The sequence below is a fragment of the Rhincodon typus genome, chromosome 3, assembly GCF_021869965.1.
Source record: "Rhincodon typus isolate 14 chromosome 3, sRhiTyp1.1, whole genome shotgun sequence".
NCBI classification, from domain to species: Eukaryota; Metazoa; Chordata; class Chondrichthyes; order Orectolobiformes; family Rhincodontidae; genus Rhincodon; species Rhincodon typus.
Genome location: NC_063334.1, coordinates 106,239,573 through 106,256,053, shown reverse-complemented (window position 1 = coordinate 106,256,053; position 16,481 = coordinate 106,239,573). Strand labels below are relative to the sequence as shown.

General features: G+C 42.8%; 1 protein-coding gene across 1 annotated transcript in view; it reads left to right on the top strand.

Annotated features, from left to right (window-relative positions):
- The window catches only part of LOC109928402 (cadherin-related family member 2-like), a 148,791-nt gene that overhangs the window by 87,521 nt on the left and 44,789 nt on the right, over window positions 1-16,481 (top strand). Inside the window, exons 24-25 of the mRNA XM_048593969.1 lie at window positions 1,663-1,743; window positions 7,919-7,984. Coding sequence (XP_048449926.1) covers window positions 1,663-1,743; window positions 7,919-7,984 — 147 coding nt within the window. The remainder of the gene's footprint in view (window positions 1-1,662; window positions 1,744-7,918; window positions 7,985-16,481) is intronic.

Sequence of the window (16,481 nt, the reverse complement as noted above, 5' to 3'; positions counted from 1 at the left end):
CTTAAACATATTGACTGGAGCCTCTGTTTTTTTATTCTTGGAGCCATTCTACACCTAAATATATGCAACTTCAAGTAATCTCTTCAGGGTTTTGTCCCAACACTTCTTCTTTGGCGCCATCACTAATTCCTTACTATAATCTACTGTTACTATATTCGCCCTTTCTCAGAAGCTCTGCTGTATACATGCATGTTCATGTAAATACTTCACAGAAATGCCCCAAATTATGTAAAAGTGAAAGAAGAATCTTTCCCTTTGATCTATGAATGTTTCCCCTAAATTTGAAGAGAAATCCTGAGTCTAGAAATTTCTAACATAAATCTTGAAGCACAATTGTCTACCTTCTAAGTCATAAAAGACTAAAAACCTTTTAGGTTATCAAAGAAGCTCTCAGAAACTGTTGTAAAAGAAATCACCATGGTCACAAAAAATCTTGCCAGTTAATTATTACCTCCAGACACACAGAAAAATGTTACTAACTCAAAATTCAAACCCCAAACTTAAAATCATGAGTGTTAAAAGGAAATGACATATAAATATCTATATATCAAACAATTTATGTCACTACAGTTATCAGAACTATATGCTAAAATTGTTTAATAACTTTTGAGGAAGAGCACTGATTTATTGGTTGCAGCTTGTATGCCAGCAGGAGAGTTGAGATTCGTGGAATGGGTATAGTATATTGAGCATTCCCACAATCATGACTATATCATGTCTACGTTTCATGGTTTTTATTTTGCCCCTTGTGGAAACCAAATATTGAAGGAATTGATCTAACAGGCTTATAAAATTTTCTAGGATGCTCGTGTGAAATATGGGAAGACACTGTTGTCCTTGAAGGCAGTGAAACGTTTATACAATTTTTTTCCCTGGATTTTAGTCTATATTCTGTGCAAGACTGTTGCTTTTATTTTGGAAATACTGCCTCCCATATGAGATGTTAAATGGAGGTGTGTTTGGTGATTCAACTGTTTTAAAGAGCAGGGAACTCACCCAATACAGTATCAGAGTGTGTGTTTCCAACATTAGGGAACCAGATGGGTTTTTCCCGACAGTCAGCAATGGATTCATGGTCATCATTAGATTCTTAAATCTAGATAATTATTGAATTCATCTGCTGTGGCAGGATTTGAACCCAGGTCCTCAGAACATTATCTGGGTTTCTGGATTAACAGTCCAGAGATAATACCACTAGGCCATCACCTCCCCTTAGATACAGACGAACAGGAGCTGAAAGTTTGTGTACAAATGGATATTTATTTGGCACAAGTAACTGACTGGTTTGTGGGCCGTTGTTTTTCTTTAGACAAATATGTTGAGGAATGAACCAGAGAACATAATATTCCACACGGGGTACTGTCAATGAGAAAGGATTAATTACCAAATTTGTTGTGCAGGATCCCTTGGAGAAAACCATAATATGACTGAACTTTCATTGAGATGGAGAACTTTCATAGGGACTCTGTGATTCTATGAATGTCTATTTCAGTGTATTTAATTCTTTTTGCAGTTGATAAATGTAATTCTCCATCTGTCTGGTGAATAGATTATTTATGTTGGGGATAATTTATTTTGGTTATAAAATTAGAAAAGTACAACTCGTTATTGCACTAGATTATATTTCGCCAGTAGTTCTAAACAATGTTTGTTCCATTGCAGTGTTTTAGAAGCTGTTGAACCTGAAAACACTGTTATTGTTTCGAAAATCTCACCAGCCATCAAAAACATGAGCTTGAAAGGGTAGGTAGATTGTAAAGAAAAGTTTCTAAAAGACATCAAGAATTTTTTCTTTCCTCCTTTAAGTAAGAAAGGTCTACATCAATTTAATTTGAGAAACTTTTCATAAAAAGTCAGACCCAGTCTAGATATCTTTGAATTTTGGATATACCTGTTTCTTAGCGATATTGGCATGATCAAGTTAGGTATTTACATTTTATGGGAATATTTCAACTTTGGGGCCAGGAATTTCCTCAGGGCTACTCCTGCCAATTTCTGTAGAATATCCATCAAAGTAAGTCAATGTTCTGCACACAGTTCAGAATTAATTCAAAATGTGTAGCATTTAAACATTTATCGTGTTTGACAGACAATATTTGAAACAGTACCCACATACTGACAAATATTACATTAATGCATGTCAGCAAGAAAGCCTTAGAATTGGGGAATGCATAAATGTGGAGGGCAATACTGAAATAATAAGATTGACATTTCTTGGTCTAGCTCCTGAAAAATGGGAGCCATGCACTGTTCCAATATAAGGTGATCCTTTCCATGTCATTGACTCGTGGGATGTGGGTGTCACTGGCTGGGCCAGCACTTGTTCCTCATTCCCAATGGCCCTTGAAAGGTTGGTGGTGTGGAAACTCCCAGAACCGCTGCACTCCAGCTACAGCTACAATGTCATTAGGAAGGGAATTCCAGGGTTTTGACCCTGTGACAGTGAAGGAATGGTAATATATCTCTAAGTCAGGATGGTGAGTGGCTTGGAAGGGAACTTGCAGATAGTAGTGGTGTTCCCATGTAGCTGCTGCCCTTGTCCTTTTAGGTGGAAGTGGTCTTGAGTTTGGAAGGTGCTGTTTAAGGAGCTTTGGTGAATTTCTGCAGTGCATCTTGTATAAAGTACAAACTGCTGTTGCTTCAACTTTCTTCCTAAAAATATTGTGTAAATTTCTTCCATGACATTTCTGGAGCTGACTTGAATATGAAACAGTACTGTAAACAATACTTCAATTAAAGTCAAAGGTCTTTGTCACAGATTATTCCCAAGAACACTAGGAACAGAATCAGGATCACATCATTCCCTGATTAAAAACCTGCATTGGTGATCCCAGGGCTGCCATTTTGTTCCTGATGTCTCCAGGAACACACAGGTATTACCTTCTCCTCCTTCAGTTCTTTGTCCAAAGGCTGATTCAACCTACATCACCACAAGCAGGGCATGCAGGCTTGTCCTGTATCCACCCTAGATGGGACAGAGGTGGCAGTTTTCTCCATCAGATGCAGATCACTAACACTCTTTACTGCCTGCCCTGTTTGGCTACACCATGAAAATATCTGCCTTTGTCATCAAGTTCTGGAATGGGCATTGAACCCAGAGCTTCTGGCCCAGAGTCAGGGACACCGCCCACTGCACAACAAGTATTGTCAAGGAAGTTTTTTTCTTAACTTTTTAACGTTTTCAATGAAAAGGCTCCCCCACCCCCACCTCATGCCCCATTATTGTTTATGTTCTTGTTGCAAAATGCTGTCAGTATTGAGCACTGGCAACTTTGCTCAGTCTCGTGCGCTATGGTATAGTTGATGTGTCTTTGATTGTAAGAGTCTGTTTACAATTGATGCTCTCTGTGTTTGATTGGTTAGGCCTGAGTGCATGCTCAAGAAAATGTAAACTTCCAAAGAATGACTGGAAGCTCGAGTTTTAAGCATGAGTGCAGATATTTTGTCAGTACCAAGAGGCCTGTAAATAAAAACAATTACATACATAGAAACTAGTGTCATCCCTGTACAGCTCCGAAATACAAAATGCACCAACATTCAGTACTGAACCACCCACCAACTCAGGCATTATACAACATATTAAAAATAACCAAGGGAAACAACCCTTCTTGTCTGGTGTTCCCATCTTTCGTATGGCCATCTTCAGAATCACAAGCAATGGTTTTCCCTCTGCCTCACTCTCTGCCTCTATGCCTGCTTTGTGCCTCATCAAATAAAGAGAAGGGCTTTGGTTTAGCATAGTGTTGTACATGGTTGCCATTGCATCACAAGACCTCATCCTCCACCTACTGCTCAGCACCATATTCCAGTCCTCTTACTCTGTTACTATCTTACATAAGGTGTGAAGAATTTGGTGGAGATCTATTAGCCTGATACATTGGCATGAAGGTGATGACACATTAAGTACAATAGAGGAAGAGTCCCAAGCACATTATAGTTCCTTCCAATCATTTTTCTTTGGATTCAGCTTTTGAAAAGCAAAGAAGGAAATGACTCTGGGTGCACTGAGGTGTACGGGTCAGAAATGAATATTTCCTGTCATCCTATTCACCTGTAAGGGAGTTTGCTTAGCTCAGTTGGCTGGAGCCTGGTTTGTGACACAGAGTGACAATGTGGGTTCACTTCCTGTGCTTGCTGGGGTCACCATGAAGGTCCCATTTTTTTTCAAACCTGACCCTTGACTGAGGCTTGGTGACCCTCAGGTTAAACCACCACCAGCTGTAGTCCTGTGACCCTCTGGGATGTGGCAACATTGTTGACCTGTGTCAATGGTGGATTGCTATAAACCACATTATACATTCCTAGTTTCACAATGTTTCCTTCTGTTTATAGGTGTCATTAGAAAAAGCTGATCTTTTTATAAAAGTCAAATTGTTGACCTCTTGTAGCACAGACTCTAATTTTACATTAGAACAAAAGAAACAAAAGCATTCATAAACTTCACTGAAAATGGTGCTCGAAACCAATTCTGCAATGTTTTTGGAAGGTTTGTTTATTCGTCATCATCATAGGATCCCTACAGTGTGGAAACAGGCCCTTCGGCCCAACAAGTCCACACCGACCCTCGGAGCATCCCACCCAGACCTATAACCCACCGAATCTACACATCCCTGAACACTATGGGCAATCTAACATGGCCAATCCACCTTGCTTGCACATCTTTGGACTGTGGGAGGAAACTGGAGCACCCAGACACAGGGAGAATGTGCAAACTCCACGTAGACAGTCCCCCAAGGGTGGAAATGAACCCAGGTCCCTGTGAGGCAGCAGTGCTAACCACTGAGCCACCGTGCTGCCCCAAGGAAGGTGGGAACTCCTTTGAGCAGGCATTGAAACAGCGAACTTAGGTCTGCCAGCCCCTTATTAGAAAAAGTAACAAATTTCGCATGCCTCCCCATTAGTCATGGGAATATCATCAGGACCAGTAGAGTTTTGATCACAGCAATAACCAATGGCAGATTCTTTGAGCCTATCCTGATTAATGTTGGTACCAGGATTCAATGATGTCCTAACCTGTGTGATTCTGGTAGTAACCAATTCTTGGATGGTAATTTGTGGATGACTTATTGTTCCATTCCCCACTTCTTGCACCATCATGACTTGACCTATTGCTAATATCTAGACTGTACTTGGACAGCTTATGGTAGAGATGTCCAGTACTAGAGGTGAAGGAGAGGAGCCCCTTGTGATTGACGTCAGAGGAGAAGCATGTATTGTACTAAGTCCCTGCCAAACATAACGTCATAAGTTGCCTGCCACAATAGCTTGTCATCTACACAGAGAAGATTCTAATTTCAAAACATAGTTTTCCAATATTTCAAATCAATAGTGCCATTATCAATCTTCACAGTATTCAAAACGCAGTAACATTTCTGTAATGCACGATTATTCCTCCCATACTGACATATTCTCCACTCTTTGGATGGTGGCACAAAGCCATAGTTCCCCCTCCTCATCCTCCGTGTTTGTCTGGAATGTGCTGGCGGTATTTGCACTTCATTTAACAGCTAATTCAAGCTGAGTGGCCCACACAGTACTGATGTACTGCATATATTGTATTTAGCCAGTGCCAGGAGAGGAAGTTTGACTTTAATGTAAAATAAATGTCATTTCCACTTTTAATATAAAATGGGACAGAAAATACACGGGTGTACCCGAAGGTCACTTATTAGTTATATTCTCTCATGATGTGGGCTGTCTGGACACACAGCCAGTATTTTGTGGGTATACAGAGAGAGAGAGAGACCCACAAGCTGGAGCAACTCTGTCTTGGCTGCTTGAGGGACCCATGGCCACATCTTTCAAACATTTAGGAACTAGTTAGTTGTTGTTGGAGCTTTGATGTCTTTAAAGGATGAGAGTCCGCCTTCAAGAACAGCCATTGTGGTGACTTTTTTTATTTATTTGTGGGATGTGGGCATCGTTGGCTGGCCAGCATTTCTTGCCCATTCCTAGTTGCCCTTGAGAAGGTGGTGAGCTGCCCACTTGAACTGCTGCAGTCCTCCTGCTGTGGGTTGACCCACAATGCTATTCGGGAGGGAATTCCAGGATTTTGACCCAGCGACAGTGAAGTAACACCGATATATTTCCAAGTCAGGATGGTGAGTGGCTTGGAGGGGAACTTGCAGGTGGTGGTGTTCCCTATGTCTGATGTCCTTGTCCTTCTAGATGAAAGTGGTCATGGGTTTGGAAGGTGCTGTCTGAGGACCTTTGGTGAATTTCTGCAGTGCATCTTGTAGATAGTACACACTGCTGCTACTGAGTGTCGGTGGCGGAAGGAGTGGATGCTTGTGGATGTAGGGCCAATCAAGCGGGCTGCTTTGTACTGGATGGTGTCAAGCTTCTTGAGTGTTGTTGGGGCTGTACTCATCCAGGCAAGTGGGGAGTATTCCACTACACTACATTCCATATCTACACCCAGTGGAGAAGACATCAATGGAGCAAGCTGCCTTCCCATATCTAATTATGATGTGGGTTTCTGGAGGTGGGTGTGTAGTGAAGTGTTTGCTTGGGATGGGAAGGGTGGGTTGATAAGGGCAGAGTGAATGTGTCCATGGGGATTCTTCGTGGATCACAGATTTGGAAGATTCCTGCCTGCAATGAGATTACAAGGTGGGTGGATATCCCTAATTGGCAGCTCGAATAACTCAATTGGCATCTGGGTGGGAGGACTGTCTTTCACCCTCTCCAGTGCTGGTGAAATACCATGGCATGTGGGGGGGCAACACATTACTATCTTTCACAATTGTATGGGTTTAGGCAATAACTAGGGAGCAGGTAAAAATACCCCAGGCAAAAACAATTAATTGAAAAGTACTTCTTAATCCATGTAACTTTCTCACTATTGAAGTTTTGCATGAGTGATGTAATTCAATTAAAAATACTGTAAAAATGTTTCCTGTGTTAAAGGCATAATTTTCAAAAAAAATTTACACATGATTTCTGATACTTATGTTTGAACATGACCAGATCTGGATATTCTCCCTGATCAACCTGTTCAGAGATGTTATTACACACCTCTGCAGCAGGTAGGATTTGAACCAAGGCCTTCTGGCCCAGAGGTATGGAAACTACCATTGCACCACAAGGACCTCATGACTAGGTCTAGTGATCAACCTGCTTAGACATCTTACAATGCGTGAGGCAGGTGGGACTTGAACCTGGATCTCTGGCCCAGAGATACAAACAGTACCACTGAGCCACAAGACCCTTAGGATCAGATTTTTTCTTATATCTATTACCTGTGGTAGGTTTCATCAAGTAACCACCACCAGTAATATGACCAAAAAAATTCTGTCAAGTAAAATTAAAGCAGGTAGTTTGGTAGTCAAAGAGGCAACAAATTATCTAGAGATAGTGGGAACTGCCGATGCTGGAGAATCTGAGGTAAGAAGGTGTAGAGCTGGATGAACACAGCAGGTCAAGCAGTATCAGAGGAACAGGAAAGCTGACGTTTTGGGTCTTGACCCTTCTTCAACAAATTATCCAACTGTTGGCCGTGTGAATGTGTCCCATGTGCTTAGAATCATGTTTCACTTTCCATTTTGCAATATCCCCCTCACTCCAGCCTGCTATAAACTGTGGCTCAGTTGGTAGTACACTCAAACTCATGTCCTACTACACAGACTAAGTACAAAATTCAACATTACACTCAACAGTCTCATGGGAATGCTGCATTGTTGGACCCATCATCTTTCGGATATGACCTTACACTAAAGTTTGACATCAACATCATCAAAACAGATTATCTGGTTGTTATCTCACTGCTGTTAGTGGGAATTTCCTGTGTGTAAATTGGCTGCTGTTTTGATATATTATTGCAGTGATGACATCAGAAAGTACCTCATTGGCTGTAAAGTACTTTGGAATGTCCTGAGGTTGTCAAAGGCATTGTATAAATGTGTTTTTCTTTCTTAAGGACGGTGATGGATGTGTATTTTATCTGTGGAAATGGCACTACTGTGGATCCAGGTGTAGTTAGAGGGTAAGTTGTGACAATTAAAATTACCTTTTATCGAAATTAAAGTCAATTTCATATACAGCAAAGGCCTTTGAAGAAGACCAGCAGTCAGGAAGGAGCTTTGTGATCATTGGTTAGGTAGATAGTTAGATACATGACTAAATTTGAGCCATAAAATCAATTCAACTGGACAGAAATCAACCTTTAGGTTTTGGGAAAATTTAAGGAATTGTTTGTTAACTTAAGAAGTTAAGTCCCAAGTTTGTATTACTTGTCATCCCAGTAAGTCCTTATGTTCTTCTGAGGAAAAGTAGTAATCAGCAAGATTAAGCCTTGATACTGTATTGGGATTGGACATAACCCAAAGTGAGTATTGGCAAGCAGAGAAATGTTTGGTGAATGGTGTTTGTGACTGATTGAGAGTGGACTGATTGGGCATTAATTGGCCACATTTCCCTTTGTAGATGGGACATATATGGGCAATTTTCTGGGTTGTCAGGTGAATGTTGTAACTGTATTGGAACAGCTAGGCTGCAGAAGCTGCTTCTTTTGTAGCACAAGTTATGTGTGATGCTTGGGGGTTCAGGAGGAGGCCAAAATGATTTATCCATTGAAAATAGTTACAAAGTCTTCAGCCTTGTTTTTTGCCCTGATTGTGCCTGGCACTGATTAGAAACAGCTCAGGGTTGGAACACGAATCCATACAGTTAAACTCATATTTAACAGTGGAAGGACCCTCCACCAATGCTTTTAAAGAGACAAACTACGGACAGATTAGTTGCTCAGTTGGCAATTGCTTTGATTTTTCAATTCTTTTGTGAGATGTGAGCATTGCTACCAAGGCCAACATTTGATTTTTCATCCCCCATTGCCTTTCAGGAGGTGGTGCTGAGCTGCCATCTTCTACCACTTCAGTCCTTTAGATGCAGGTATACCCCAGTGTTGTTAGGGAGGAAGTGCCATGATTTTGAACCAGCGAAGGAACGTTGATATAGGGTGGAACCTTATAAGAGCCTGAGTGAAACGGACTATAGTGAGATGTGTGGCAGATTCGGGTGATAAGTGCATTAAGGTCCATCTTGACAACAAATCATCTCACTCCATCTTTTATGCTTTTCATAAGCAAAGTGGCAAGATTCTCACTGGGCAGTGGTAAGATGCCAATTGACAGTTATTATTGATTGTTAACTGCCTGGTTAATGCAAAAATGTGCATTACTAATATTCAGACTCCCAACTTACCAAAGTCACCAAACAAGCCAGATGTTGGGAAAACTCAACAAGAAAACCACGGCATATACCTGAAGAAACCAACATTTGGGGAGGTGATAGCCTGGTGGTATTATCGCTGGACTGTTAATCCAGAGACCCAGATAATGTTCTGGGGACCTGGGTTCAAATCCTACCACAGCAGATGGTGGAATTTGAATTCAATAAAAAAAATCTGGAAATAAGAATCTAAAGATGACCATGAATCCAATGTTGATTGTCGGGAAAAACCCATCTGAATCACTAATGTCCCTTAGGGAAGGAAACTGGCATCCTTACCTGGTCTGGCCTACATGTGACTCCAGAACCTCAGCAATGTGGTTGACTCTGAACTGCCTCTGGGCAATTAGGGATGGGCAATAAATGCTGCCTGGCCAGCAACACCCTCATTCCATTAATGAATAAAAAAAGACCTGGCAGATTCAGTTCTCCACATGCTCTGTACCACCTCCATGCTGGACGCTGGAAAACAACATCTCAGGGTACAATTCATGGGCACTAGCCAAATACACTCCTCCACCATACAGGAGAGCAGCACAGTGGCTCGGTTAGCACTGCTGCCTCACTGCACCAGGGACCCGGGTTCAATTCCAGCCTCGGGTGACTGTGGGGAGCTTGCACATTCTTCTTGTGTCTGCGTGGGTTTCCTCCCAAAGTTCACAGATGTGCAGGTTCAGTGGATTGGCCATGCTGAATCGCCCCCTTGTATCCAGGGATGTATAGGCCAGGTAGGTTAACCATGATTAATTATGGGTTGTGGGGATAGGGTAGGGTGTGCTGGATCTCAGTGGGATACCCTTTGAAGGGTTGGTGTAGACTTGATGGGCTGAATGGCCTGCTTCTACACTGCAGGAATTCTAGGAAAAATCTGGAATTAAGAATCTACTGATGACCGTGAAACCGTTGCCCATTATTGGAAAAACCCATCTAGCTCACTAATGTCCTTCAGAGTGAGGGGTGCAGGATGTAGGGAGGGAATGGCCATGTCTGGAGCATCATGAGTGGAAAGCACTGAGGGGCCTGTGTGTGTTTCCACGTCTAGCTGGGTGTCTCCTGGCAATGCCCTGTCTCTGGGACTGGGGCCACAGTTCCCCAAAGCCCTTAACAACATGCCTTCGGCCTTGGGGAAGTGTCTGGAGTGCAGGTGTCTGTGCGTTTGCAGCAACCCCTGAGCCGTGATCCTGCCAATAGACAGGCAGTCACTGGATTTGACACATTGCTGCAGCTTCTGGCCAATGAGGGTCATTGCATCCCATAGCCTGCCTTATGTTACTGCTAATCCCTGTGCATTTTGGATGAAGTACCTAATAGCCAACACAACGGGAACCTTTTCTGCCTGATGCCTGGTCTCCTACCAGTCTCCGAGTGCCAATGTCCTGGCATGTTTCTTCCTTAGCCAGCTGCAGAGCCATCTCAGAGAGGAGTTCACCAGCTTGTGCTCTTGCATTCTCTGTACCAAACATTGTCACCGAGGTGTCAGGATCTGAGCTGACGGGAGTTTTGAGATGCAGCTTTGCTGATACTTCATTTGAGACCTCTGTGCTGTTGTGCTCAGAAGTCCACGATGGTGGTTTCTCTGCTGTTAACTGTTTTTCCACAGCCATCATCAGGAGGCTTTTGGAAGCTGCAGAGTGAAGCTAAGAGAGAGAGCATCACGGCCAGTGATTCCTCATGAGTTGCAAAGTTGAGAGTGCTGATGGGTTTGATGGGAAAATGGCAGTGCCATGCAGAGTTTGGTGGTACATGGATATCTTGGCATCCTGACAGTACTAACCCTGGTCTGCTCCTGCCAGAGCTAGGATTCTCAGAGAGTGAAGACATGAATGTCAGCACCACCTCATCCATACACAGTCTCTCGGCCCTGTTATGGCCTCCAAGACTGAGAAAGAAAAGGAGGAATTGAGCAAGATGACAGTGGTTAGCACAACTATTAGTCCTAGTGCATGTGAAGGAATGGAGGTGAGGTGTTCCAAAGGACTGAGGAGGGGGTTCAGAGTCCATGCCAAGTTAGTTAGACTTATGTGGACCAGGAGTGTTTGAGGGAATATGTTGCAGGTAATAATGAGAGTGGTGGGACATTAGCCTCAACAGAAGCTGGGCATAGGAGCAGAGGTGGAGAGAAGCATGTGGTAGCAGAAAGCAGTGTGGCACTCACCCTGGCACAGCAGAGAGGTGTCATTGACCTTGTTTCTGCACTCAGCACCTAGGAGATGGCAGTGATCCAGGTGGAGATCTCAGGCCTGGCTGGCATGGCCTCCTCTGCTGGTCCACCATGATCAGGAATCCTCTCCTTTGCCCCACCAGGACATCCGGGTCCCAGTCAGAAAAGCATTGTGAAATCTTCCCCTTGTCTGCCATGGTCAGATTCTGTCCATCACTGAATCAGGCAGCTTTGGGATGCCCGTGCTCATCTGGGTGCAGTGTGGCTTTTTAAAGATGGCGCAGATGCAAGAGACACCAATGTTTTGGCAGGTATCCACTGAGTAATAAGCTGCTCTTGGCACAGTGCATGGTAAGATGAGGTAGAAATTGGGCGTGAGGGTTACCATAGAGGCATAGCTGATAATTATGCAGTAAGTTTGGTAAGATAAGGTGAGTAAACTCACTAGCCCTCACAGTGAAAAACCTCCAAAAATCGACAAAACTTAGACTTAACCAAAAAAAAACTCCAAGGCTCAGTCCATCTTTCCAAAACAACCTGTTTTACTCCTTGTTACAATTCTGCACTTACTGGAGCTTTTATTGAAAACGCTGACAGACTTCTGCAGTATATGCCAAAGCAAATCACTGCTCCTCAGTTTGTTATGACTGGGATGAAGGTCATTAAATTCATTTTGTGCAGCTAGTTAATCTGTTAGAATAATAATCTGTCATCATGAAATGTATGGTTTGAAAGAGATTTTGAAAGTTGAATCAAGCTCTCTGTTTGGTTTGTAACCTTAGGTTGATAGCTTTTCGAGTGAAATATTTTTAAAAGAGAAAAGAAAACAAGTGGGTTTATTTCCACATGGCTACTAGGGCAGAATCTTAGTGTCTTAGGTTTCTCATCTACCGGCGGGAGCCTTCCCAGTCTTATGGGTTCTGAGGTCCACCTTCCATCTCTTTGTTCACTCATAGGATGTGGGTGACTCAGGCTGGGCAACCACTTATTGCCAATCCTTAATTGGCATTCAGAATGTGATAATGAGTTTCCTTCTCGAACCTTTGCAATCCTTGGAGTTAGGGATAGCCACAGTGCTGTTGGGAAGCCAGTTTGAGGACTTTGTCCCAGTGGCTGTGAAGAGAGGGCGATATATTTCCAACTCAGGATGGTGAGTGGCTCAGAGGGGAGCTTGCTCCATCATCCTGGAGTTGGTCAATGACAAGGCTGCCTGTGGGAGCCCCAACCTGTTAGGAACACTTGGTGGGCATGCGTGGGGTGGGGGAAAGGGGGTGGGGGGGTGGGGGGACCTCGGTGATGGGATGCCGGCCTCTGTGCAATTATTTCAGTGGCAACAGGAGAAAACAGAACGTGCCTGAAGAACATTCAGTTGCAACAGTCCTCTTGGATTTGGGGTAAGCATTTCTGGCATCATACCTTTATTTGGGAAGCTTGACTCATTTGATCCTGCTGGCAAAGACTGGGCCTAGTATGTGGAGAGAATGTGATATATTTTCTGGGCAAATGATATTGGGGCAGATGAAAAGCAACAAGTAATCCTTCTGACTGCTTGTGAACCTGCAGCATTTTCGGTTGTAAGGGGCTTAGCTTTCCCAGAGGCACCAGACTCTAAAAACTTCTGAGAGTTGATGGAGTTGGTTAAAGAATATTATGACCCCAAGCCTTCTCTAATTCTGAGATGCTATCGGTTTTATGTGCCTGTTAGAGAATGGGGGGAATCCATATTGGGTTTTTTGAGGTTATGATGACTGGCAGAGGCATGTGATTTTGGGTTAACCCTGAATGAGATACTGAGAGACTGTGTTTGGTATGTGAGATTAATGATGTAACCATGCAGCAGTGCCTACTAGTTGAAGCCCAACCAGATTTCCAACAGGAACTGCAAATGTCAATAGAAAATACGGCAAGTGGAGCATGGGAGCTACAGAGTATCCCAATGGAAGTGGACACCCTCACCTGTCTGACCTGAGCTTGGGGAACACCATGTGAGGGTAGGCAATTGCAGAGCCTCACACAGGGCATATCCTGAGCAGAGGAGCCCTAGGACAGCTCACAGCAGAACCCCACACAAAGCCAAGACTCAGCCAAGTGGATAAACATTTCTTCAGGATATGGGCCGGCAAGCCCTTATAGTTGCTGCCGGTATACAGACTTGAGACAGTAAAGGAGTCCTACAAGGCTTGACGTCAGTAAGAAAATTCATAGGCTGGTACCCAGGAGAGTTCACACCCTGGAAGGTATCCTGGCATGTGGGTTAGAACAATTAAATTGCTTGGCAAAATCCAAATCAGAACTGATTAAAATTAATGTTTGGTTAAATGGTCACCCAGTTCCTATGGAGGTTGATACCGGTGCAGCTATATCTGTCTTTTACAAGATTCGCTCGGGACTACAACCGTTAAGTTTGTGCAAGCCCTCAGCTAGACTGAGAACATACAATAGGGAACTGTTGCAGATTAAAGGTATGATTTCGGTTCCAGTCTCCTATGAGAAGCTTTGGGTGCAGTTACGACTGGTGGTAACAGACTCGGGCCCAAGCCTATTGGGGTGGGATTGGTTGAGAAAGACTCACCTTGATTGGCTCAATATTTTTTGATTAGAAAATGGCTGCCTCAATGGAACTCCTGGTGAAATACCCAGGGGTTTTTCAGGAAGGACTTGGGACTATCACAGGGTCCAAAGCTATATTACACGTTGAACAGGAAGGAATTCCGCAATTTTGCAAGACCCACCTGGTGCTATTTGTCTTGTGGGCAAGAGTAGAGGTGAAAATCAGGAGGCTGGAGAATGAAGAAATCATCAAACCAGCGCAGTTTGCAGAATGGGCAGTACCGGTTGTGAAGCCTAATGGCTCAGTTCAACTTGGTAGGGATTTTAAGAAAACAGTAAACTGCTTCTCACAGCTGGATAAATACCCAATCCCTCACATTGAGGACTTGTATGCATAGTTGGGGAGGGGGGGGCGCTGTCCTTTACAAAGCTGGACATAAGCCTGCCTACCTGCAATTACGATTGGATGAGGAGTCCTTGCAGTACGCTACAATTAATACCCATAAGGGTTTATACCAATATACAAGACAGCCATTTGGGGTATGATCAGCCTGTGCTCTTTCCCACTTTACAAGGGCTATTCCAGGTTACCATTTATCTGGATGATGTACCAATAACAGAGGACCAATAACAAACACTTGGAGAACTTAAACATAAAGCTTAACCGTTTCTCCCAGGTGGGCGTATGCCTTAAAAGGAAAAAGTATGTGTTCCAGGCACCCTAAGTGACTTACTTGGGTTGCAGAGCCGCTGAAACTGAGTTACACCTGTTGGAAGATAAAGTGAGGGGAATCAAAGCAGCTTCAGCTCCCATGTCTGTACCAGAGCTTATGTCTTTCCTTGGGTTAGTGAATTATTATGGAAACTTCATACATAGCCTGGCCTCCATTTTGACACCCTTACACCTGCTTTTGAAAAAGGGTCATCCTTGGAAATGGCTGCACAGCTAAGAAGTAGCCTTTTGAAAACAGAAAAAGCTGCTATTGTCATCTAAGGTGTTGATCCAAAGTGAGAGGTAATTTTGAAAGGTCATGCCTCCCCGTTCGGCATCGGGGTAGTGTTGGTTCACCAGTGGTCCAACAGAGAGGAATGTCCTCCAGTGTATACTTCCCAGACTTTGGCTGATGCTGAACTCAAATATGTCCACATAGAGAAGTATTACAGAGAAGGAGGTTAAATGAAAGAAAATCCCTGATATTCACTTTATAAGTAACAAATAACTATTTATTTATTTATTTAACCCTAACAGTGAGCAAATTAACAGAACTACCAACAAACCGAACAATTTCCCCCAACTCCTAAATATTCCCAAACTGAGCAAAATTCTACAGTTACGCAATTCCAATAAACAAAAGTCCCAATTATATAACCCAAGTAGTAAGAAAACAAACAAACTTAGCCTCTCAAAGGTAACACATTATGTCTTCCAGAATGCTCTGCCTTCTCCACTGTCTCTCCAGTCATAAATGCCTTTCTTCGGCTGTTCTCAAGTCACAAACACTTTTCTTCCACTGATCCTGCTGTCAGGGATGTTTTCTCTTTGAAGACTGTTAGCTAGAAGTGCTATGGTGCCTTTTTATGGATACAATGGTGCTTTCTTAGAGCTTAGCTTTTTTTTTCCTGAGACATAGGTGCTTATTTCTCAGATAGCGGTTCACTCTCTCTCCGATTTTCAAAAACCCTCTCCTTGTATGCCTTGGATGACATACCAATTTTCTTACAATACCATTGGTCTGAAGTTGTCAAAACTGTCAGATTTAATTCAATTGGCTTTAAGTGCTTCATTGAAATTAATTAGCTGACTCCAGCTAGTTGCCAGAACATCAAGACATGCCAAAAGTTTCCATTCACACAGCTAATTGATACATGTTTCCATTTTAGAACTGGCTGTACATCTTCAGCTACTTTTTTGTCTATACAAATCTCTTAAGCTTAGAAAAGCACTTTATCTTTTAAAGGAACAATATGTGTCCTCCCTTACCATTTTTTTACGAACAAATTCTAGATTCCTGCCTTCCAATTCACAATTATTCTACATGATTTTGTCACGTCTCCCCCCCTTAAGAAAAATGATGAACCATCATTATGAAAAATGGCTTTTTTTAATCTTAACACCATTATCACAAGATACATAGATCAGTAATCTAAAGTTACACTCTGCATACTAATTCTGCATTCATATCTAATATTGGATCGTACTGGCTCTATCCTATCTACACACTTTCTTTTTAAACCTGCGATAACGCATCTGCAATAACACCTTTACAACCCACAACATGTACAATGTGTAAATTAAAAGCCTGTGACATAAGTCTTCATGGAGCATTGCTTCCACTTCCTTCTGTACCTTGTGGTTTTGAGAAGATTAAGACTGTAGGGGTGATGCTTTATTGGAACAGCATTCCCTACTTCAACCTCATGGACTATAATATTAGTCCTCCCCATTCTATTCCTACACATGTCCTCATATAGCTGCAACAAGCCTTTCAATTCAGTTCTCTGTTCCTGAGACAGAGAGCTCACAATCCTAAATAAAAACCAA